The 26,205-nt window shown below is 48.8% G+C and overlaps 1 protein-coding gene across 3 annotated transcripts in view; it reads right to left on the bottom strand.

Annotated features, from left to right (window-relative positions):
• EPHA10 (EPH receptor A10) overlaps positions 1-25,702 on the bottom strand; it is a 109,775-nt gene extending 84,073 nt beyond the window's left edge. For 2 of the 3 annotated variants that reach the window (XM_074934701.1, XM_074934702.1), the window contains exons 1-3: positions 25,563-25,702; positions 8,059-8,123; positions 5,256-5,925 (exon numbers count right to left, since the gene is read on the bottom strand). In XM_074934701.1, coding sequence (XP_074790802.1) covers positions 5,256-5,925; positions 8,059-8,123; positions 25,563-25,647 — 820 coding nt within the window. In that variant the 5' untranslated portion in view covers positions 25,648-25,702. Of the gene's footprint in view, positions 1-3,074; positions 3,930-5,255; positions 5,926-8,058; positions 8,124-25,562 lie in introns of those variants that run through there. The other variant, XM_074934704.1, reaches the window with a different exon arrangement.
• Positions 25,703-26,205: the final 503 nt, after the last annotated feature.

The raw sequence follows: 26,205 nt of genomic DNA, 5'->3' as shown, positions 1-26,205 counted from the left end.
CGTTTCTTCCCCACTGAGAAAAGCATGTCTTAAATGAGCTTCCTTCTCTACCACATCAAGTTTAAGCTCTGCATCCTCCCCACCCATTCAAAGTCCATGACTCCACCCCACTTATTTTACCCAACTCTCATTGTGTCGATCCCTCATCCCTTCTGCTTTGCTAGAGATGCCAGCTTTAATGCCCAATTTTATAGCACCCAACTAAAGAGGTACTGGTCAGCAAGGTAGGAAATAAAACTGACCAGAAGTCTTGATACACTTCCTACAGACCCCTTCGCTCATTTGGTTCACAAGACTCTGATCTGGATGTAGTGCACCATGCTTGCAACCAGGGTCATTGTAGCTCAGGTTTAGAGGTTGCCGAGGAGAACCACAAAAGGATGCTATTGTCGGGGGGGGGGGGGGGGAACCTATTTGCGTGGTTCTCATTCCCTGCCACCATTTAAATTATTTTTTCTTCCTATTTGGAATTAGAGTTAATCAAACACGTCTGTCCGTGAGCTCTGTGCACCCAGCACATTACAAATCTAAAACAATAGAATCCGTTCTTCACTTTTACTGTGAGCTGGAGAATGGGGCAGATTTTGAAAATGAAAAATCGATTTATTGGGAAAGGCTCCTGGCTTGGCAGCTACCCGGGTCTGGAGTTAGCTCAGGAGCCAGCTTGTGTCTTGTCTTCAAGGGCTCATTTTTAAAGGCCAGTCCAGAGCAGGGCCAGTGCCACTGGTAAGGGAGAAAGATTCAGCCCTGGCTTTTTCATCTGCAAAGGGCAACACACACTTTCAGGTGCATCCAGCTTTAGTCACTTTATCATTTCCTCATTGCAATGAATGCCTAATTCTTCACTCCTCCGGCAGGGCGCAGAGTAGGTGCACTCTCCGTTAATGACAGCGTCAGAACCAGGGCAGGCAGGAAACATTTGGAAGAGGGAGTAAAAGAAAAAACATTAGGGCCTGGCTTATGTAGGGGGAGAGGAGCAGAGGCTGAGGATGGGGATCAGGTCCTGACAGACAGACACTGCTTTGCTCAGCGCTCCCCTTTAAGGCTGAATACTGAGAAGATGTTAACTCCGGCAGAGGTGCTCCAATAATTTCATTGCTCTGTCCGAGCCACAGCCCTGCTGCAGGGTCTCTTGTTTCCACATGTTTTAAAAGACTGGGGCCAGATCCAAGCTTGCATTAGTAGGTGCAATGCCAGGTCAGCTGGGCTGCCACTGCTCACAGCAGGGCTGGATTTGGTCTGGCACGCCATGGCTTTTTATCACCGTACAGCTCTGTTCATAGTGACTGGCAGCCCTCATGGGAAGAGCAGCTGGGAGGCCACAAAGAGCTGCCTGACTCCTGCTGACCTCTTCATGGGGCAGCACCGGCTCTGACCCAGCTCACTGCCACCTCTATAACCCACTGCCTGGCGCCAGGCAAGCACACAGAACTGTGCTCTCAGCAGCCATGTTTCAGGCACATTTATGGCCTCCTGCCTGACGTGCTCATGTGGCATGGCATCCTCTTACTGCAGAGCCCCCAGGCAGGTCACAATTTCAGCTGGGCAGTCTGCATGATCCTGCAGGATCTTACTGTGGGGGCAGTTCTCCCTCTCATGCTTGGCACCGCCCCTCCCCGTTCAGAGAGTTACCAGCCCTAGGGAGCTCACTGCAGATGTGATGCCAGGTGACTGGTGGTCCCGCACATGTTACTTCTTCCCAGCAAATCTCAAAACATGAGGTGCAGCCAGAAGGGTGTCAAAGAAGGTCTCGAAGGATAAACAGACAGAGGCCAGGGAGCTCTGAAGCATAATATGAGGAAAGGTCTGGCAAAGAGCAGGGCCTCCTAACGGGCAGGCCCCCATTACACCAGACGAACGGTCTGCCTCGGGCTAATCCCAGTTTAACGGGGAACTGTCCTTGAACAAAAGAACAGGTACTTCTGGATGCCAATAAAGAATGAACCAGAGAAAACCCATTAAGATTAAGATTCTATACCTGTCACCTCATAGAGTAAGGGCCCTGCTCACAGCCACAGCACCAAATCAGGCAGTGACACCCACAGGCAAATGGAGCCTCAGGGGCAATTCATTGCAAAACAGTCAAGCCCCATGTTTCAGACATGGCCCCAGAGGGAAAGGGAGGGGGTGTTCAACAGACAGAGGAGCAGAATAGCCCAGCAGGGTTGATGAGGCCCTCTCCTTGGGGGAGAGAAAAGACCATGGCAAACGCTCTGACAGGCCAGCTCAGTGTGTGAGAGACAGCGCTGCACACACTCTCCCCTAGACCCTGGCCTTTACCCCCCAGCTCACACATCAGCATGGTGCCTTGCAACCAAAATGATACCCTGGGAAAGGATTTCTGCTGCCGGTCCAAGCCGCTCCCACTATCCCAAGTCATAGCTGCTGCTCCCCAGGGGCATGCCGGCTTGAGCTGGCCCGCAATCACATGGGCTGGGATTGCTGCTCCCTCCACTGGATTCTCTCCCTCACTGGTAGGCAAACGCACCGGTGTCAGTGATCAGAGTCACAGTTTCACTGGGAAGGAGGTCCTGGAAAACTTTAACCTGGAGTAGGGCCCTTCTCAGAACAGATCTTGGGAGCAAAGCACTGGAGACAGATTTGCTGCACAGCCAGTCGATTTTAACATCCACTGAAAGCCATTGTTGTTTGCCTTCAAGTGAAGCTAATTTTTTTGTCCTTGTCGAAGAATTCCTGCTGCCTTGGATGCTTTCATCATAAATCTTTAACGTTATTCACTTAGCACTATGCTAATGCAAGGCTTAAAGAAATCTCCACTTTTCAAAATTATTTTGATATTTGACCAGACATCAGACGCAGCTCCACAGAGAGTGACTAATGACCTGCTTTCTGTGAATGGGAAAAAAAACTTAATTATGTCCATTAAATTACTTCAAATATTTTTCCTAAGAGAATATGAATTATTTAAACTCAACACGGAGAAACCTGAAACATTAGCAAGAGCCCTCTGGGACTCGCTATGTAAATTCTCCACTCCAAACAGATGGGAAGAGCATGGCAAGCTGCCACACAAGCACTGAAGCAATGAACAATACCAAGATTTCAATTCAATAGTTTTATTATGGTCTTCTTAAAGAGGGCATTAAGTGAATCACTACTACCAAGAGCACCATTAAAGGCTTTCCCACCTTCCGGAGGAGGAGGGAGCAGAGTGAGATGGCCGGCACACTGCATCCTGTAAAGGGAATTTAAGATTTGCATGGCACCAAGTATTCATTTGACAACTGAACCGTTATCCTTAGGCAGAGCTCACTCTTCTAATACATGGGTGCATTTCTACCAGAGAAATGTTAGCACTTTAGGACATATTTACGTCCTGTCTCCTCTCGCCTCTTCACTGAGTGAGATTTCTGCAGCCTTGCATGGCCTTCCAGAAGCAGAGTGTAGCTGGGGTTTCACCCAATCTGCATTTTGGCAATAGCTACAGAGCCACTGCAATCTTAAAAATAAAAGTTACCCTGACAGTCACCAAGATAACCTCAGTTTTAGAATAATAGAATCACAGGGTTAGAAGGGACCACAAGGGTCATCTAACTAACCCCCTGCCATGACACAGGACTTGTTGTGTCTAATCCATCCAAGACAGATGCTAGCCAGCCTCCTTTTGAAAACCTCCAGTGAAGGAGCTTCCACCACCTCCCGAGGCGTCTGTTCCACTGTCCTCCTGGTCTTACAGTTAGGAAGTTTTTCCTGAGATTTCATCTAAATCTGCTGTGTGGCAAGAGAACAACTTTTCTCCATCTTTTTTATGGCAGCCTTTCAAGTAGCTGAAGACCGCTATCATGTTCCCCCTCAATCTCGTCTTTTCCAAACTAAATATAACCAGTTCCTTCAGACTTTGCTCATATGGCTTGCTTGCTCCATCCATAGTTTAGCTGTGGGACCAACCAAAGTCAAAGCAAGCTGACCTGGACAGAAAGAGAGAGAGGTGCCATGATTAGGAAGACAAACCAGCTGCAGAAGGACCCTGGAGGCCCGCAGGGAAGACTGACCCCAGCCCAAAGAATGCTCTGGAGTAAGGAGGAAACCAAGGCAAATGCATGAAAAGTTTATTATTTTTCTCTAGAACTGTGTATTTCTTGTATGATTAAGTAAGAGCAATCATGTTAGATTCCTGTACAAAGGCTGTATGTGCATTGTGTTACACCTATCTCAGGCCCTTGAAACGTTAACCTGTGAGACCAGCATGCTCACACAGATGGAGTTCTGGAACAGGGTGTTTAAGCTTTGGGGGAGTACAGTGGGAGGGGGAGTCAGCACTGACCACAGGGGCTGGACCGTTGGGCATGGAGGCCTCAGCTCACAAGAGGGGTTGCTAGACAGAGGATCTGCATGCTGGGACTCCAGACTAAGGGCAATACAGGAACTTGTTAGGCCTCAAGCACTCGGGATCCGGCAATTGGTTCCCCTCACAGCAATCTGGACAGTGCCCAAGAGGGGACACTTGACTAGACCTGTGACAAAAGGGTACACAAGAACTTCCTAGTATTTGCACAGATAACACCACTCAAAGCACCACTTGAAATTGTTTGAAGAGATGCATCTTAGTTACTTTGACATTTTTAACTTGATTTACAGAAGCATTTGCTACAATGCTGAGCTGAGATTAGGTACTGACCAAGAACTAAGAAAAAGACATTAACAAAATAATCCTCTTCCATTCCAAAAGCACTTCCAAACACTGATTCCAAGGACAGCACCAGCCCCCTGGCTCACTCAGCCCCTTGGTAATGCTGAGTTTTTCTCTTATCATTTTAAAAGAGAGAAACTGAAGTGAATTTCAGCATCATTAAAGTGACACTAGTTAAGTAGGGGTTATATCCATTTTTACAGCTGTCATTAAACGTAACCTTGCAAGCTGTAAAGTCACTGAATTATTAAATTGAGTGCAAAGCACGACAATCGGGACATTAATGTTCTAGAGTCATTTTATGGCACGTACAAAGTTATGGAAAATACCTGAAGCTATTCTTAGATGCTGCTGAATCAGTCGGCACAGTACAACCACCACCACCACTAAAAACAATATACCTTATTCCCTGGTCCCCAAATAAAACTCTGGTTATTGGATTAGCAAATCATAATGAACTAAAAAACCACAAACACAAGAGTGACAAAATGCAATTCCGTTTGTTTACATTGTGCTCTGATACCAGGGTGCTGGACGCAGTGTAATAACGTGATGGACTGATTGGGGCCTGAGATAGAAATAGAGCACGAATGGCCATTTTTACCTTCACACCCATCATCCTTCTCTTCAAAGCCAGCACTACATGCACATTTCCCAATGGGGACTAGCCACGCCCCCTCCGCACTGCAGTGCATCCTGGGAGGACTATCCAGGTCTACTTCAGAATGATTGACGCAGGTGCCCTTAACTTCCACCAGGGTTGCAAATGCTGCTTCTGCCACAGTGTCTGGAAACACCGCCAAGTTCTGCACCGTGGAGAGGCACTTTTTGTAATAAACCCGCACGGAAACCAGAGCCACGCAAGCACCCACATCCTGGAAGCCCAGGTGGAAGCCTCTCTTGCTCAAATGCCCAATCTCCCTCAGCTCTGTGTTCAGCTTCATTTTGCGCTCGCCCAAGTCCCCCTGGGTGAAGCTCTCGTCAGCAGCAATGGTGTCAATTTTTGTATGCTTGTTCTCACGGATACTGCGGCCCAGATCAGAATCTGACTCAACGTAGTAGAGGTTGAAGGTCTCCTTGCATGTGCCAACCACTCCAGGGATGCTGTTACAGTCCCTCAGGGTGAATTTCAGCTCAATGAAGATTCTTTGGCCACTGCGCCTGGCAATCCAGCCTGTCTGCAGCCAGTTGTTTTGATTCGACTCCATGACATTGCAGACCTGGTAGGTACGAATCGGCTTGTAGTTTTCATCCACTCCACTGATTTCTTCCCACTATAAAAAGAACAGACACATCTTGATACCTGCTATTTAGTGAGAACCAGTCTTTCAAGTAAAGCCCCCTCCATACCAAGATCATTGTAAGTACAGCCACTAAAAACCCCTTAACCTATGCATCGTTATAACAGGCGTTAAAAAAAACCTGAAGCCCACAGAATACACAAATCCCAACACAGCCACTCTGCAGTGTTTTCCAATTTCTAAATATTTAGGAGGGAGAAACACAGTCAGTAACAGACAACGGACACAGAATTTAATGTCTAAAAAGGATCTAATTTCTAAAAGCCAGAGAAGTCTTGTCTGCTAAGCTAGAGGCAAGGTGCACTATCCCCCAGTTCACTCTCGCAGGGCCAGGGATGGCATTCCCTTTATTAGTGACTAATGTCATAGTTAAGTGTATTATCAGGGCCAGTTTCCAATCCCATTTGACTGACCTCTTCTCTCCAAGCACCAACTGAACTGTTCTGAAGGTGGTGACTGCCAGTCTCTCTGCAACTCCACTAGCTTTAGGTCATAGGCTGTATTTTAGTATAGCACAGCAGTAATTACAGCTCCCCAATGAGGAAACTACCCTCCTAAGTAGAGAGCACCAGAGGGGGAGGGGAGAGAGTAAGGAGAGAGGAAGTGTCAGACCAACTTCTCCTCGCCTGTCATTTGGTGGGCAGGAGAAGGAAGGACTCCACCCTCCCTGACAAGAATGACTCCGGCAACACTGAGCAACTCAGGTCAGAGTGAGGGGCAAAGTCCCCAAGGCCGGCTGTCTCTCATGGCTTTACCTTCCCGGACAGGTAGTATTTGCACTGTCACCCAGAAGCAACTCACACTGCCAAATATCAAAAGAAGCTACAGATGGCTGGTGATGAAGGAGCCGGGTGCCTCAAACCCAACAGGGACAATCCCCAGCCTGAAAGCAGGCCAAGGACATTGATTCTCTCAAGGAACAAGCTCACCCAAGTGTAAGTGAAGTGGCATTTCCCTGCAGCGGCCAGGAAAGTGCTGATTGATGAGATGGTGATTAGATCATCTTAGCCCTGAGAAGGAAGCGATCTGAGGGCTGCTCACAGCAAGTCCTTCCACAGGTGGCAGAGTTTGCAGTGAGATAACCAAAGAAACCCCATAATGGAGTTCCTTCCCAGCCACCCACAGCTCAGTCCAGCTAACCCCTGAGCCAAGCTCCAAACATGCAGAATCACTTCTGACGAGGGAGTTAAGAGCAGCAAGAAACATCTGATTTCAGTGATTTGCCCTTTCAGGTGAAAGTGGGCACAGCTATAGACAAAGGCAGCAATGCAGCCACTCACTTAGACAGACTATAAATCATGCAGGAGTCACATATACGTATGGGGTCAAGTTCCCCAAGAATTCCAGAGATCCGCCCTTTCTGCTCATCGGGGAACTGAGTGAATCCTTGAGGCAACTGGCCTGGAAAGTGAACTACAGAGAAAAGCTTTAATTTGACTTGAGTTCCTTTTCTTAGTACAAGAACGCAAAGCGCATTGTCATGAGCTACACTCAGTCTGCAGTGTTCCTCTGACATAATCAATACACTCACTCAGCTCCTCTCCCCAGCTGTCTGGGATTGACAAACATCACCGTTCATGTCACAGCAGCATTGTGTCAGCTTGTCAAGCTTGCTGTTCGCATCACAGAGACGTGTCGCTGCTTCTCAGTTCACCTCTGGGATCTGGATTTTAAGCAGAATTTTGTCTACCCATCATTCTAACGCTATTAGTGGCTGAAGGCAGATACCTACCTAGATGAGCAATGGCGAAAAGCAAAGGCCCTCCACAGTACAGAGCATTTGACACCCCTGAGGAGATCAGAGGGATCAAGAGTTCCGTCTTCACCTCCTTGAAGGGAGTGCACCAACGAATGCACTTCCACAGGTGGCATTACTCAGCTGCTGAAGCTAGTTCACTCGAGCCATGAAGCCATTCCCATAAATACAGACAGCCCGGAATCACCACGCAGAATCAGGAGAGATTCATGACACGTGTAGGAGGAGAGTACTGCTGGATGCACACCATTGCTCTAAATCAGAGTTAACCAGGCTGACCAGGGTGGGACGGGTAAGTTACTGGAACTGTATTATAGCGACAGAACACGTTTGCGTATGTTTTCACTTACCCCATTCGATGGGTGCGACGTCCAGCCCAATTCGGCCTGTGACTCCTTAGAATCCAGCAAAACAACTGCATGGGAGACAGATGTGTTAAAAAGTGAATTTATAGAACTCATACCCATCTCAACCACCCTGACGAACTACACTGAACATCCAGCCTCTGAAATGACCAACTGGCTCGACCATTTGGAAACAGCATTCGGATCACTTCTCACTTTTAAAAGGGCACAGTCTGCCTCAGACGTACACCCCACTGAGCCGTTTCACAGGAGTGACGCTGCCATGCTCTAAAGGAGACCTTGAAAGAGTTTAAAAATCCCAGTTTGTCACCAGTGGACACTTGAAATGTAATGACGACAACTATCAGGGCGTAGCCGTGTTACTCTGTATCCACAAAAACAACAAGGAGTCCGGTGGCACCTTAAAGACTAATGATGACAACTGTCACATCTTCAAACTATTTCAAAGGCCATTTTGCCTCCCCTGAGCAGCTGAGACCCAAGCTGCAGGTTCTGCATTTGCCTACTTCTACTGTGCCAACAGCAGCAGCAAAACTGCCAGAGGGCATGCTGCTTTGGGGGCTGAAGGGTCAGCAACTATCGCAGGGTAACCACAGAGCCCTGCACATGGGGCAGGCGGGGCGAGAAAGACAGGGAACAGACCATCCAATATTTTGTTACAAACGTGTAAGTGAATTGAGAGCTGTTAAGTTCAAGAATTTACTACAGTACAGACCCGTTTACACGCAGATGCCGGGAGTCAAGCCGTCACAACCGCGTGTTAACAGACCACGGGTTAAGAGGGCCATGCTGAAATAGCGCCCCAAATACTGCAGGCCTATCTGTTAATGGCGCTTTGCAAGAATATAAATTCAAATGTGTAATCTGATAAAAACATTACTACTACACAGGGGTGAAAGTAACTCAGGACACTTACCGGTATGGGGCAGGGGCAGCTCCGGCCCCCGGAAGGGGCAGGGCCTCCAGCAGAAGGGGCGGGGCTAGGGGTCAGCATCCCCCAGCCAGCCCTTCCAGGCCACCTGGTCCGCGTTGCCCAGGGTTCCCGTGGTGATTTAAAGGGCCCAGGGCTCCCAACACCGCCGCTGCTGCTTAAATCGCCAGTCCCAGGGCAGCTGCTCCCTTTGCCCCCCCACCCATCGGCAGCCGATGGGGGGGCAAAAGGGGCAGGGACCTTAAAGCGCTGCAGGGTCCTTTGCCACGGCAGCGCTTTAACGTTGCTGCCCCTTCTCCCTCCCCGTCAGCGGTAAAGACGTACAACACGTTTCCGCTCCGCACTTCCTGTCGATTGCTATGTCAGTGAGTTAGTGAGCAAACCTCTAGCACTACATAGCAACTTCCTGCACCGCGTGTTCACGAGTCTCGCGTGTTAAATAGGTAGCACTGGGAGGCATGGCGCTAATGCACGTTCAGCGGATTCGCGCGGAAACGGGTCTGTACTGTACTGCTAATGTGGAGTCTTTAATCTCATTTCTACAATCTTTCCTGTGTACCTCTGACGAGCCAGCGATGGTAGAGCTGCCTCACCAAGCTTCAGCAGCCCTACCCAGCTACCCTGTAATCGCAGCTATGAGGGTGGTCTATTTTACAGTGGAAAGAACCACCCCAGGATACACATTATAGCGCAAAATTACATCTCAGTGGTGAAATGCTGGTGTCACTGAGGTCATGGCAAAAGTCCCACTAACTTCAATGAGGCACAGCTTTCATCCCAGAAGTTCAAAACGCTCAGATACCATGGTGATGGGTACTAGTAGAAAAATCTTTAGGTAGCTAAAGACACCTAAGCACTGGCCTCTGTGTAGTGCCTTGCAACACAGCCCTTCATACTACAACCAAAATATCAGCCAAGGGACATGACTCAGGTGTAAGTCTGGTCTAGAAATATCACGACATTACAACAAGTGATTTTCAGTACTACTCCCATGACAACCACTTGACATTAAATACCACATTGAAATTGACTTTAATGCTTGAGATTAGGTCAGGTTAACCCACCCGGCTCCTTGGAGCAAAGCATGGTGTTCCACTTTACAAACATCAAAACCTTTACAACGGCAGAATTGCTGGAAATTTCCCCACTTTCTGATCCGAGTTACTCAAAAGGGGTTGGGCGAGGTCAGTTTCCGACACACTGGAAAACGGTGCTGCCTTTTCCAAATGCGCCATTGCCACCACCAGGCCTCAGATACTAGATATCATTTTACACTAAATATGAACGCCCACTTCGATTCCCCTATGTAATGGCCAAACACCACAGGTCACCAGCAGGGACAGATCCTGGGACGGTCGAGATGACCCAGCAGGTCTTTTCTACTCTCAATAGCTGTAGTTTCCATGCCGGGGATATACCAAGTCATTCATTTGTTCCAGTGTAGAAGTGAACCAGGTCTCTTGGCAGAGTACCCGAGAGAGGCAGGGTCAAACTCACTCCCCCGTCTGAAAGTCATAAAGACCCCATCTGTCTGCAGTGGGATTCCCTCTAAAACTAACAGGGTATAAAGGCTAATCTCCTACAGGCTCATGCCAAAAATAATAGGCTGGAACCATCTGCATTTTTATCACAGTGATAAACATTTCACAGGTGTATGTGTGGCACACGGGCCTTTTATTGGAAGAGACTATCACCAATAGTCATTAAAATGTTCATTTTTAACACCCACTTTGGAATATAAAGACTGTCAAACATTTAAACGGATACAATGAAGATATTAAGCTCTCAGGAATTTATGGCTATAACTTCCGTCACAGACAAACAGAGGGTAGCTTGTTTATTCAGTTAACAGACAATAATTAAAATGGTTTTTTTCATTACGGATTCCCTCATGAGTAAGGCTGCATGTCTGTCACGGAGGCCATGGAAGTCATGGATTCTGTGACCTCCATGACTTCTGCAGCAACCTGGGCCAGCAGCAGCAGTTTGGGCGTGTGGGAGGGGGCGGCGCTAACCTGGGAGGGGGGCTCCCCGGCTCCCACCGGCATGTCCCTGCAGCTACTAGGTTGAGCAGCCAGGGGGCTCCGTGCGCTGCCCGCAACCTCAGGCACCACCCCACAGCTCCCATTGGCTGTGGTTCCTGGCCAGTGGGAGCTGTGGAGCCGGCGCTTGTGGCGGAAGCAGCACAGGGAGCCCCCCAGCCACCCCTCCCCCTAGGAGCTACAGGAACATGCCGGTTGGAGCCGGGTAGGGAACCTGCCAGCCCCACCAACCCTCCCCCCATCCCAGCACCAGTGGGAGTCCCGGACCACACCCCCCAACACCCCCGTCCTCCCCTCCGACCCAAGTTTTAGTTAGGGGTATATAGTAAAAGTCATGGACTGTGAATTTTTGTTTACTGCCCCGTGACCTGTCCATGACTTTTACTAAAAATACCCATGACTAAAAAATATCCTTGGTATAAAGTTTTCCCCAGAGAATAAGGGATTCCCAAACCAACCTGAGAATGGGGGGGGGGGGGAGGAGAAGAGGGAATAGGAAAGAGGGGAGGGGAACCAGGAGATTCAAACAAAATACAGTTCATGACCTGCTTGCCTCTCAATAGCAGAGAATGACTAGTCGCATCTCTACCTTCGGTTTCCATAGAATCAAAGAAGTTTTAATTCACATGCAGAATTCCCCCCCACCATCAAGTTTAGTTATCTGTGAGCCTTAAATTGCCAGCCTCTGCTGTGCATTCCTAGCAGATGCTCGTTCTTCCATCAAATGATATTACTGCTGATTTGGTCGTTTGCTATGCCCCCTGCCATACCCACCATATTGTACCACTTCATAAATTCCACTGATCACCACCAACGGTGCTTAGCAGCATTAGGCTTCTCAGTATCTGAGCAGCAAATTGAGAGACAGGGCTGTTTCTGGACAGCACAATAAGCAATACTTAAAAGAAATATAATCTGTAAGAAGTGAAGTTCAGAGTGAACTGAAAACAAACCTTGGCTCTCTCCATCCTCAAATCATTCATTTGCAGCGGGGTGTTGGTTACAATGCAGACAATACATTTTACTCCAGAACCCAATCAAATTGGCCACAATCCACTGGACACAGTTCAGATAATGCTCTTTTCCTACATTATAGTAGAGTGGATTACAGCTGTGCTGAAATTATTTACAGCAACAAATTCTGACAAAACCAGTACTTCTCGCAAATAACCTCCCTCCCTGCATTTCATGGTCTGCAGCTTCATTTCAAGCTGAGAGTGTGCAAATGAGGCACCTGTATTTCCAGATCACAACTGAGTTTAGAGGAATTATTATTATTATTCACCACACTCGTGGGACTATTTACATAATCACCAAATAGCCCAGTAATGGGGCATTCATTATTTTAAAATCTAGAGCGATGAATAAAAACCCTCAACAAATGAATGACAATTTAAGAAACAGACCGCAAGAGCAAGTCACTGGCAGCGAGTTTCTTCTTCTAGGTTCAGGGGTTTCTGATTTGGGGAGGTGGGGGGGGAAGGAGAGGGGACTCAGTTTTCACATCACTTTTTTAGACACTCTTCTGCCCTCTCCAGACAGAGCTCTTTGTGGTTAAAAATGTCAGCAGGACATACTCTAGCGATCTCACTGTACCCACAATTCCAGGGGGATTATTAGGCAAAAGATCCAGATTTCATCTGCACATAACCCATGTTAACACAGTTTGGCTCTGTGTCCCTTTCGGGGTTTGGCATGGGTAGGTATGAGGCTGCTGTTACCTCCAGCTAATAGACACAGACCTGGAGTTCTGGCAGTACCTGCTCATGCTTTTAAATCCACAGATCTTGGGTTCACTCCTCATGGACGACCCAGCCAGCAGCATCATTACATGCCCATAACCGAGTCTTATAGTATTAGAAGTAAAATGGGTGTGTGGAAGAGATGGGTGGAGGGTAAAGAGGAAGCCCCATCGGGTTTCCTTCCCTGCCTCAACAGTGTTACTCTGGGCTGCTTTGGATTTAATTGCAACAAAGTGTGACAGACACAGAGGCTAACAAGGAAAACAGTCAATAATGTGGACCACCACACAATTTACACTAACAACTCATTGTCCTCTAGCACCTTTCTACTGAAGGCCTCAAAAGCACTCTACAAGCAGTAATGAATGAAGCCACAGATCATCCCTGGGAGGAGCACATTGTCCTCGCCTTACAGATGAAGGAACAGAGGCAAAGAAGGTCATGAGAAGTGCTATAAGTCACGTCCGCTGAGTAAGTTTGGACAGATGAAGGTGATGTTTGTACTGACTGGCTGGCTTCAGCTTTGTTTGACTCGAGTGTATTCTTAGTGAGCTTCTTAGTCAGCAAACTTGCTTACAGCCGAGGCTGCATAGAACAAAGGGGATGTTTTGACCACAGATATTACAGAAACTGAAGGGAGTTATTGGGACAACAGATACGCAAAATGTACTGCCAAGAGACAATTAGAGAAAAACAGGTAAAAAGTCCCTACACAGAGTAAAGGGTCAAAGTGACCTGGCCAAATTTACATGATCAATGGTAATAAAGCAATTAGATAAGAGAAATAACAACAGGAAAATAGCAAAGATAAGCAGAAGTTCTGCCAATTAAAGTTTACACATGTAATATTCATGATACTTAATGGTGATTGGAAGAGAACTAATGAATACGCAATCTGGATGTGCATAATACAGAATAGATTGTCAGAGCTTTGTAGGAGAAACCCATTGTGACCCGCTGATGCCCCAGGAGAAAATAGCTGGCCATTGTCTTTTTCTGTATATCTGTCATTCATTACTTTAATAGTGATTGCAATCCCAAGGCATGCTTCTGGTTCAAACAAAGGTTTGAATGAATAAACTCAGGTGTGTCAGACCTAAGTGGGTGTCACGCTCAGCTGACAACGGGAAGAGACTTCTCCGAGACACACCGTGTTTGTTCTAGACCCAGGAACAGAAGCTAGATTCTCTCCTTCCTGCAGCACATGCTTCAACCAATAGGCAATGCTGCTGAGTTCCACATTTGCAACACATCATCGTACCTGCTAGGCAAATTTGTATGCAGGCCATTTGGCTGTATTGTAACTGAAATGTAATGGAATATGTAATCCCCTCTCCAAGGGACCCGCTGATTGATCAGATCTGGTATCAGGTAACAGAACGTCATGATTGTATTAGGGAGCTCTCAAAGGAGCAATCAATACTTTACAAAATTAATTATTTGCCCTTTTAAATTATATTTATAAAATCCACTTGTGCTGCCATTTGAAGAGAGATCCCCTGGGAGAGACGATCTCCAAAGACCAAAGAGACAGATGTTTCTGGTACTGAAGCTTAATAGAGAAATTAAGCAAATATATGCACATCTGGATAAGAGAATAAAAACACATATAAGAGAGGCCTTAAAAGCTAATGAGATGTTCAAATATTGTTTCCTGGTGGAGTGGCAATAAAGCATGTTTTTCAAAGCACAGCAAAGCGCTCGTTTGCTCCTTGCCGGCACCACAACATGACAGGAAAGTATTGAGATTTCAGATCTCTTTTTAGTGCTACCACTGCACAGTAGCTAAGAAAGCAGGCATATGCAAATCAGCTTTCAGAGCTGCAGTGGAGTAACAAGTACAGTAAATTTAAGTCCCAGAAATCTCTGTGGGGCCCCTCTGGGTACAGTCCTCTGTGCTCCTTGACTCCATCTTCTCATACACACCACAACTCCATGTCCCAAGCCCCAGGGCTCCTAGCCACAGGAACAAGTGGGAGCTTTCTCAGACCCCAGTATCCCACACTGTTGCTTTAGCTGCTCCCTGACCCTCCTTCCCCTCTCAAACCATATGATCTACCTTTCACCCTCCAAAATCCCAGATGCATGCCTGTTCTTAATACCGTCCCATAGGCATTGACACTAGTTCTGAAGTGTGCCAAGCAAAGAGACAGGGTGGGAGTCCCAGAAGCCAGCATCCCACATGCTTTATCCTGCCCATCCTTCCCCCTTGCATTAGGCTGCAGCTCCACTCTTCCCACTCATCCATGGGCTACAGAACACCCCAAGGTGCAGAAAATTCTGCTTTATTTCAGAGAACATTTAGCTTGTCATAGAACATGAACCTAGAGAGACAGAGATGGCCAGTGTTGTAATATTTGGAAAAACACAAAGGGATGTTTTGGAAAAATCACGTCATTTATAAATCGTTTGATGCTGAATTCTTGGATTTCTCAATTTCAGGAGAGTTTATCATCGCCTGTCAGCGTGCATGGATTCCAGTGAAGCGCAGGTGTCTGCGCTACCAAGATTACCTGCCTTAGTAACTGAGCCCCATGGGGAGCACTGACTGCATGTGTTTGGCAGAGCAGAAGGTTAAACATATACACAGTCATTCCTTCTTCCTGGAGTCCCCACAGGGCAATGGGAGCTCAGTGGTCTGCTGAAGACTGAATGCTCTCTGAATACCAGCTGGCCAGCCGATGCCAGTGTCGTTCAGCATGCTCTGCTGGCTAATTCAAGTATCACAGAGTGCACCACATCCACCAGGTAACTTTGTAACAGGGACTCCAACGGTATCTTCAAGCTGGTTGTTTGAGGGACTGTGCAGCCAGGTTCCCCAAGAGCTCCAGGTCTTTCTGACCAACCTACTTTACCTAGTTTGCCAGGTAAAGCACACAGCATGCCAGAACTCCAGACCTAAATTCCATCCCACACTTTGGCTGCGTTATGTACTTTGCAGAACCTACACACAAGCAGCATCTTCCCCAGCACTTAGAACCTGATATTTCCCATCTAATACAACCTGGTACTTAAGTTCTGACCAAATTGGAGTGGGATTATAGAGCAGGCATGGCCAGATTAACTCTCCTGTGCGCCCGGGGCTATTAGATTGTGAGGGGCCCCTGTATACAAGTCTTCTTCCTAAATTAAAATAAAATGATCACAATTATGGCATCAAGGCTATTAACGCTATACTAAACTTGCCTTTTAATTAACATAAAGCCGTTCTGTGGTTACATTTCAGTCTTAAAACATGTAGAATATAGTTAATTCAAAATCGCCTACGTCTTACCTTAGAACAGCTGTTATATTAGTTTCTTTTTGGGAGGGAGTGTGGGTGCAGGAGGGGGCTCCAGGCTGGGGCAGAATGTTGGGGTGCAGGAGAGGGTGAGGGGTGTTGGCTCTGGCAGGGAGTTTGGTGCAGGAGGAGATTCTGACCTGGGGCAGAGGGTTAGGGTGCAGGAGGGGGTGCGAGGTGCAGGCTCTGGCTGGGGGGCACTTATCACAGGTGGCTCCCAGCCGGCAACACAACAGGGATCAGGCAGGCTGCCCTGCCTGCCATACCCCCACACCACTCCCAGAAGCACGTGGCTGCTGGCACATCTCTGCGCGCCCCTGGCAGTAGAGGGGGAGGAGGAGAGGGAGACAGCGTGTATCTCTGCGCTGTCCGCACCCGCAAGTGCCACCCCCACAGCTCCCATTGGCAGAGCAGAAGCTCCAGGATCGACGGGTTGGTGACCACTGAATTGTATTTTATTATGGATTTATTTATGCAGGGCCCCCTTTAGCCTGAGGCCCTGGGCTGCAGCCCCTAAAGCCCCTGCATTAATCCGGCCCTGATGGCAGGGTTGCTTGTGATTGGGGGGAGAGCAGGGGTCAGCTGCCTTTGGGGTCTCTTCTGGTTCATGCCTTATGTTCCTAAAAATCTCATGCTTCAGGACTTAGCTGGTTACCCGCAGGGGTCAGGAAGGGATTCCCCCCCCCAAAATGTATTCTGGAGCAAGCTTTTTGTTCTTCTTCTTCTGAGATGGCCCTGGCTGGAGGTAGAACACCGGACGGGTGGGCAGGCCAGCATCCTCTCTCAGATACTTGCCTCGTTGGTTCTTGCTGACATGCTCAGGGTCTAACGGACTGCTCCCAGGTCAGACTGGCTGTGATCTGAGGGGGTTTTTTGCTTTCCTCTGCAGCATGGCGTGAGGGTCACTTGCCAGGATTATCCGGGTATCTCTCTCAATCAATTCCCCGCCAACTGAATGCGTCTCGGGCTTTGGTTCACCTCAGTCCCTCCTATTCTCTGCTTGCGGCACGTAACAGTCTAGTCTCCTGTGGCCTGTGATAATATGGCCTAATTTTGGTTGTTGAGTTTAGCATGTGGGCGTTGGTGGCTTAAGCCATGCATGAGGTCAGACTAAATGATCTTGGGTCCCTTCTGGCCTCAAACTGTCTGACCAGCTCAGCATAGAGAAGGCTAAGCCATACCGTAACAGTTGCTATGGCACCAACTCCCAAATTTAATTGAGCAGCAGAGTTGTTGAATACTTGCTAACTTATTGGATTGGCATTCCCTCTCCTAGAATCACACTCCTTTGGAGGCCAGGAAACAGATGCCCTCATCTCCAGAGCAACAGAGCTCGAATGAACATTGTTTTCAAGCGAGGGACTAGTGGAATCCAATAAAATAAACTGGTTCAGTCTCTCAATGATGATCATCAAGCCCCCTAGCATGTTGGGCAGCCTCCTGAGGACAGAGTCTTCGAAATGTGTGCTTGGACAAAAGTTTCCTTATGAACCAGATGTATAAGGAATCTGCAGGCAGATGTCTGAGACACTGAAAGATAGAACAGAAAAATCCAGAGAGAAGAGTGACACTCAAGTGTCTAACTATGACCCCTGGTCGCTGGGAGGTTGGCCCTGGCAGGAGCTGCAGGTATTCTGTTTGGGGATAGTTGGGCCCAGGAGCTCAAACCATCTAAGTAACAACCCGCTTTGAGAGAAATGCGCTGGGATAGTCCTACAAGAAGGCCAATAAAGTAAGTTTGCACAGAGACGCTGTTGTTCCAATTTCTTGAGTTTCCAGTCAGTCTCCTGGGAGCACAGTCCATCGTGTGGGTGGCTCATTCGTGGGGCTAACTGCAATAGAGGCTTTCACCTTTCTTGTGTTTTGCTTGAGGGTTAAGAGGACAGTGATTCTCCCCCACTACTGCTTCTGGCTGTACAATGCTAACTCTCTCCTGCCAAGAGGGAGCTAGAGTTGACCTACGAGCTGTGTTAGATTGAATAAAAATAACCCTGCTCTCTGATGCAGCACAAGGGATGGCAACTCTGTTTAATTTGTGAAATCAGTGGAGCTGAATAGCCAGAGCTCTTACTCTGCAAAAACCGGAGTGTGTGAAAACCTCCATATTGGTGCAATAAACTACTTTTATGATGGTCTATTATTTTAAATCGTAAGCCTTGCTGTAACTGTGTCTGCTCCCACTAACTTACTCTATGAAGGATTTGCAGATGCTGGAGGAGGGCACTTTATCACAGTGTAATAGCAATGGCTGAGAGACATCTGAACAGAATAATGAAACCTCCTTTATCAGACTGGCCCCTGGGTCTCTGGTGCCATGAAACCGTCACAGCTCAGGATTGATACTCAAAATCTCTTTGTCTTGGCTGAGATGGAGCTATTGGTCCAGACAGAGTACAGCTATGCTTGAAGGTGTGGGCTTGGGACAGAGACTGTAAAGGGTTAATGCTGACAATTTCTGGACTGCCGGGCAGTTTTATGTACACATCTGTTCCAATGCTTCTAAAAAAAGAGGCAGAATACATAGTCAAGGACAACTTAGCTCTGCCCATGTTTGGGAGAGCTCTGTGCAGCACTATACCTTGCACACCTGAACTCGGCCCTGGATGACTGAACTGATGCTAATGTCTGGTTATAGGAGTTGTAGAAGGATGAGAATCCCTGGCAGGCCTTAGGAATCTGATGACTGAAGTGCTACATGGGTTCCTTAAAATTCTTGTATGTCATAGTTAGACACTTGAGTGTCACTCTTCTGTCTCTATTTTTCCCTTCTGCCTTTCAGAGTCTCATCTGCCTGTAGATTCCTTATATAGCCGGGTAATAAGGAGGCTCTTGTTGAAAAACACATCTTGAAGACACAGGCATATAAACTCTCTTGATAATCATCATCCAGAGACTAAGAATCAGTTTATTCTGTTGGATTCCATTCATTCCTTGCTAACAACATTCATTCAAGCGCTTTTCCTCTCAAGGCAAGTGGTTCTGTCTCCTGGACATCTAAGGAGTGTGGCAAAAAGATAGGGCAAGCCAAGAAGTGAATACTGATCCCCACCAAGTACATATCACCCCAGGAAAGTGAGAGAGGACACCCAGAAAGATAGACAGGTGTCTAGGAAATTAAATTAGCACATTAGGCAAAATCCTTTCATCTTCCAGTTCATTGTGAAGCCACTGTGAAAGGCATGCATCTGATGAAGTGGGTTTTAGCCCGCGAAAGCTTATGCCCAAATAAATGTGTTAGTCTCTAAGGTGCCACAAGTCCTCCTTAGGTTTTTTTTCTGATATAGACTGACATGGGTACCCCTCTGAAACCTGTGACAGTTCAGTAGCTTTCCAACAATGGGAATGTAGGGATACCACCGTTTAACATACATGGCCCCATGTACACTACGGTACACTAGGGTCGAAATCCTGCAGTAAGGCTCCCTAGGCTCCATAGCACTGTGATGCCAAGTTCTGCAGATGAGTTAGACATAGTATTTATGGCATTAAATATGAAAGCAATCCCAGAGCACAGTCAGCGTAGGACTCCTTGATTTGTAGACTCGAAGGCAAGAAAGGAGCATTATGATCAATTAATCAATGAGTTTCCCAGACTTGAAGAAGAGCTCTGTGTAAGCTCGGAAGCTGGTGAGAGAGACAAACAGAGGTTGGTCCAATAAAAGATATTACCTCACCCACCTGGTCTCTCTAACATACTGGGACCGACAAAGCTACAAACAGTCATTCTTTGGTCTCCCTACCCATAAGGCTGAGTAGCGTAAACAGAAAGTTTCAAATTCCTCAGGCTCCTAGAGGAAAAGCAAAAGGTTGGAGCCGACAGTAGCTAACAGGCAAGGTTAATGCAACCCATGTCAGGAACTAAATAGGTGTAATCAGTGGGATTACTTGGAATGAAAAAGCTGCAGCCGCCAGAGGGCGTCACTAGAGTGAAGCAAAGCTAAAAACATACAAGGCTGGCAGACAGCAAACTGCCTTATTCCAAGGGACTGCACCTGCCCTAATTACTGAGAGGGGAAGACAGGCAGAGGAGCCGTCTCAAATGAGCCAGAGTGTTCAGTCAAATGATCTTGGCTGAAAACCAGCACTGCAGCTTGATGTTGGGGGTCATTTTAATTGCAGATCAAGGTTTAAATCAGGCTTTGTTAATATGAACATTGCAACCACACGACCACCAGATCCAGCTGGGCTTTCAGCATGTTTCTATCCTTGTACCGTAAGCTTTCTTGGTGGACTGTGTTCAGACTCCGATGCTTCCACTACACCCCCAGAGGGATATTGTGACAAGGACAGCGCTATAAGATTTGGGGCACCAATACAGTATTTTAGGCATGGATGAATTGTGAAAGGGGCAAGAGGAAAGACAGAAGGCTAGAACAGAGACACTGTTATGCACTGAAACCACCAGGAACTTTTTAACTTCAAAGTTAAAGTTAACTTCAAACTCCCCCAGAATTCACCATGGGCAAATTCTACCATGCAGCCAGGATCAGGGTTTGCTGCACAGAACAGAAAGGGGGTCAAGACCAGGGCTCAACTTTGTTTTCATCCACTGAACAAGAGCAATTGTGGCCAACTCTTCTATGGTCCTAGAAGAAACAGAGCAACCCAATACAGGAACATTCTCAACAGTGTAGGGACTGCTTCTCAGTCTGAGAAACTTCACACAGTCCAGGATTAGGATTCAGCTCCTGCATGTGAAAGTCCCCCACTGCTTCTTAGTTACAAAAGGAGTGTATTTCACCTACAACGGCAGGAGAGGCCAGGTTGCTGTTACAGTGAGAACTCAATGTTTCCTTTCAAGCAAACCACACCATAGGCACAGATTGCACAAGATTTCTGAGCCAAATCTGAATGCCACAGAATAAGTAGCATTCTGAAGACTACTGTACAGCGGACCAGGTCGTGTCTTTAAAAGCAACAGCTCTCGGATCCAAATGGTTGCATGGTAGCTCTTCCAGCAATAACTTGGCCCTAAATGTTATCTTGCCTAAAGTGTCAGATCTTAGATTCACTGTCCAGCCTCCCATGCTAAGGCCCTCTGCTGTGAAGGGAACAGCACAGACATTCAGAGGAGTCCTGGCTCCCTCTCCCCCATGGGAATTTGTAAATGCATCGAGCACACGCAGGACAGAATAGATTGATCAATCAGTGATAAATCAAACCACTACCCATCAGTACAACCATGCAAATGGAAAGCACAGGCCAACATGAGCACAGAGCTCCATGTTAGGGGAAAAGCAGACTGCAACATAATCAGAAAGCAAGAGGCAAAATGGGGAAAGAAACCAAGCTTGCCATGCCATTTCTAGAGAGAACAGAACTACAACACGCAGCATCCTCTAGGGCTTGGGCCACTTCACACCACAGCGCAACACTGAGCACCATCTTCATGGTGTAAATGGGAATTTCAGCAACACTAGTGACTCTAGTGTATTTTAACTACAGCTCTTCAGAAATGCAAAGGCTGTTAAATTAAGCTTCACTGGGCTCATTTAGAAAAAAAGTATATGAATTCCTAGCCATTTATTTGCCTGCTTTATTTGAATGAAAAATATTGCAGAAAGCAGATCAATATGCTATAGACAGATTGAATTCAATGGTTTTGAGTGTGAAAGCAAAGCAGGAAGGTGGTAGAGGGGTGAGAGACATGAGCCTAGAACAAAGTCAGTCTATCTGAGTTTTCCTCCTAGGACATTTTTAAGTACCTCCAGAAGGCAAGTTCAGAGAGCTGCTGTGTAACCAAGTGTAAAGAAAGGGAACTTGCCAGCAAGAATTTCCAGGTGATCACAGCACTTAGACAGAACCACACTTTTCAATATAGCTTCAACATGCATCCTGTTATTTGTATTGTTAACCATTAATGCAACATCAGAGCTTTGCACAGCATTTTCCAGGGATTGCAGGAGAGGGTCACTGCCCCAAGGAGCTCTCTTTCTAAAGAAGATAAGCATAGAACACAGCAGTGATAGATACAGGGAGAAGGTAAGAAGCTTAAAATATAAGCCAGTTATTAGTATTACAATAGCAGTAAGAGGTCCTGCTGTGCGGGGCACTGCACAAGCATAGCATGGGACAGCCCCTGCCCTGAAGAATTTATCATCAAGAAAGGAAGGATTATCATCACTCTTTACAGAGGCGGAACTGAGGGAAGTAAATCTGATCTGTTCAAATACTTTTAAGCAGAGCCTGAGCTAGGAGGCGGAGAAGACAGTCCAGGAGGGGAGGTCAGTGATGAAGAGCATGGCGGGAGTGAGGGTCTTTCCAGGCATAGGGAGCATCATCACCCAAAAGCATGAAGAAGGGGCAGCAGCTGAGGTGGGCAGAGGTAAGGGCAGGAGGATGGGGGGATTAGAGAGAAGGTTGAAGCCTCAGGATAAATTTAGTACAGCAAGCACAGTCCCAACCTACAGGAGTTCACTTTCCTTCCCCCTCTCCACTCTCAGGGTTGTGTATTTTTATCAGATACTGTCCCATCCCAGAGGTGGGCACACTCAACTCTCTCAGCAGAGTTCCAGTGAGATCCACTGTCTGTAGCATAGCTCTTGGTAATCTATTCAACACCTGGAGGAGGCAGCCAGTGTTGGCAAGCTTGTGTGTCTATCTACAGATAAATACACAGCTGGGTAAGTGACCAGATGGGGAACCACACACAATATCCATGGGGCATTTTTTGTAAGCCAAAAGGGAACCCATAATGAAGGATGCTCTGAAGTGTAGGACTCCAGAGAACCCACACTGCATTGGCAATGGAAACAGAAGCAGCAGTTCACACTTTTCAACACAAAACAGAGCTGTGTCATGCAGTTTAATGCAATAGCAGTCATGTGGCACCTAGACATACAGGAAATTAGCAGTCAGAAATAGTATTTCAAGTCAAAACAAACTACACTTGACGAGACTTTATTACCAGGATCTCCTCTGGATTAATTCAAGAAAGGAAAAGGAATTGAATCTAGAGTTTCCATTCCAGAGAATATTCTAGTCATGTAAACAGGACAGACTGGTTACAGCACTAATTACAAGCTCTATACTAGTACCTCATGTTAGTTCACCTGAATGACAATTGTGCGTAAAGTACACAATCTACATGGTTTAGTTTACCAGATTATCCACAACGTCAGCCAGTCTGCCTTGGAATTTAGAGATAGTAGTGACTCTACTGTTCACATCACCAGGTGTCCATCCTCTACACTCTCCTTAAGTGATGGGATTACAACCCAGCAAACACAGTAAGAATTAATCAGACAAGGATGGAAGCTTTCGATTCTTTGTTCCTGGAAACCATAAAACTGCTGTCCAAATCTTTAAGCTACACACATCTCTCAGCTAAATTAGACTTTATAGGTCCAGGGACGGAGGAAATGAAAATTCACTGATTTGGCCAGACTACACTGCAACCTCTTCCCATCTCTGGCTGTAGCCTCTATGTTATTCTGTTCTTCAGGCCAGACCGGAGGAAGAGCTCTGTGTACGCTCAAAACCTCGTCTCTCTCACCAATAGAAGTCGGTCCAATAAAAGGTATTACCTCATCCACCGTGTCTCTCTGTGTTATTCTGTCAGTTAAGAAGGGAATGATAACTACACAGCCTAAAGAAACTCACCTACCATCACATGGTCTATTGTCCCCACAATAGCACAAGTACAATACTAAAAATTCACATCTTTACAACCACAAATTGACAGCTCTACCATGATTTCACATTATATATGTTCTCTCTAGATACTGATCCCATACATTATGAACCAGGAGGAGTTCACACAGCCAGAATAATAGTCTGCAGAGGTTTTGGATCTTGGAGGCAGACTGGGAAACACGTGTACCCTCCCAGCTGTTGACTTTTTGAGCAACCAGCTTGCTTTTCCCCATTCTGCCTTTTCTCTTCACATAGCATACAAAACTAGCACGAAGAACCAGTGGCTCCTTGTAAAGCTGCACGTGCCAAAGAGAATTATCTGTGCAAGGAATCTCCAGGCATAAGATAGAAAGGGACCAGGCACCGAGTCTAGGGGGAAGGGATGAGCAACCTGAGTCCAGGACAGACTCCCCACAGAAAGGAAGGCTTCTTGAAGACTTCACTCCCCTGATCCCAGCCTCCAGCTACCCTCCTTTCTGCTCAGGGGAAGGGAAAGGAGGATGAGGACTGGCTGCTGTTTATAGGGACACTCAGGAAATGCAATTTACGACAACAACAATTTATAAACATGCTGGAAACACTTTATTTATATGCAGATGGCAGAAACTCTTTATTCATCATATCCCCCAAGTCCCCATCGCCTCATCCCCAAACTGTTCCCCTTTCTTCAATGCACCTGTTTTGGCAAAGGACCCTCCTAGGGAGGCGGGGAGGAACCACATGGGGCACAGGGAGGTTGAAGGTGTTCATGACAGAGCCCAGCTCATGGCTCAATGACAATCAATCCTCCCACCCACACAGATACTCGCTGTCACATCCCTACCTCCCCCCATTGCCCCTTCCCCACCCATCCCACACGCTGCCCCTACTCACCCTCTCCTCCACATTGCCACTGCCCCATCCACCCTGCCCTCCCCGCCACTGCCCCATCCACCCTACACATTGCCCCTGCCCAGCCCCCCACTGCCCCAACCACCCTGCACATCACCCCGCCCAGCCCCCCACTGCCCCATCCTGCCCTCCCCCCCACTGCCCCATCCGTCCTACACATTGCCCCTGCCCAGCCCCCCACTGCCCCATCCTGCCCTCCCCCCCACTTCCCCATCCATCCTACACATTGCCCCTGCCCAGCCCCCCACTGCCCCACCCTGCCCTCCCCCCCACTGCCCCATCCACCCTGCACATCACCCCGCCCAGCCCCCCACTGCCCCATCCTGCCCTCCCCCCCACTGCCCCATCCACCCTGCACATCACCCCGCCCAGCCCCCCACTGCCCCATCCTGCCCTCCCCCCCACTGCCCCATCCGTCCTACACATCACCCCGCCCAGCCCCCCACTGCCCCATCCTGCCCTCCCCCCCACTGCCCCATCCGTCCTACACATCACCCCGCCCAGCCCCCCACTGCCCCATCCTGCCCTCCCCCCCACTTCCCCATCCGTCCTACACATCACCCCGCCCAGCCCCCCACTGCCCCATCCTGCCCTCCCCCCCACTGCCCCATCCGTCCTACACATCACCCCGCCCAGCCCCCCACTGCCCCATCCTGCCCTCCCCCCCACTGCCCCATCCGTCCTACACATCACCCCGCCCAGCCCCCCACTGCCCCATCCTGCCCTCCCCCCCACTGCCCCATCCGTCCTACACATCACCCCGCCCAGCCCCCCACTGCCCCATCCTGCCCTCCCCCCCACTTCCCCATCCGTCCTACACATTGCCCCTGCCCCATCCTGCCCCCCCCACCCCGCACATTGCCCCTGCCCAGCTCCCCACTGCCCCCCCACACATTGCCCCTGCCCCCCTGCCCGCGTCTCGGATCCCCCGCCCCCCAGCTCGCCCCCCGCCCCCGGGCCGGACTCACCCTCCTCGGCGGCGGCCCCGGGCGGCAGCAGCAGCAGCAGCAGCAGCAGCAGCGGCACGAGGAAGCCGCCTCCGCCCGTCTCCATGGTGCTGCCGACTCCGCGCGGCCCCGGCTGCCGCTGCCGCCTCCCTCATCCCGGCCGCGCCCCCCCTCCCGGCCGCCGGGCCCGCTCGCCTCGGCGCGCGCCCCGCCCCCCGGCCGCCGGGCCAATCGGGGCCGGGGGCGGGGGCAGGGGCGGCCACGCGCGGCCAGGGGGAGCGCGGAGCGCGAGGGGGCGCGGCGAGGGCCGGCCCCGGCCAATCACAGCGACAGGCGCGCTGGAAGGGCGGGGCGAGGATGGGGAGCAGCCACTCACGGCGCGGGGCGCGGCAGGGGCGAGGCGATTGGGGGCGCGGCCGCACGCAAGGGGCGGGGGTGAGGAGAGGAGCCCAGTAGTGACGCCAGAGGGATGGGCGTGGCCAGGGGAGCCCAGCAGCCATTCAGGGAAGGGGGCATGCGGGGGCGGGTCTCCCTGCCAGCCAATAACAAGTGAGGGGCGGAGCCGAGGGTGGGGCCTATGCGTTCTGGTTTAAGGTTGAACTTGGGGGCTCGTGTCTCCGCCCCGGTTAACCCGCCCCGCCCCGGGCCGTGAGCTGGGTGGGGC

Source organism: Natator depressus, chromosome 19, assembly GCF_965152275.1.
Source record: "Natator depressus isolate rNatDep1 chromosome 19, rNatDep2.hap1, whole genome shotgun sequence".
NCBI classification, from domain to species: domain Eukaryota; kingdom Metazoa; phylum Chordata; order Testudines; family Cheloniidae; genus Natator; species Natator depressus.
The sequence above is the reverse complement of the archived record's forward strand: the minus strand, read 5'-3'. Positions and strand labels throughout refer to the sequence as shown.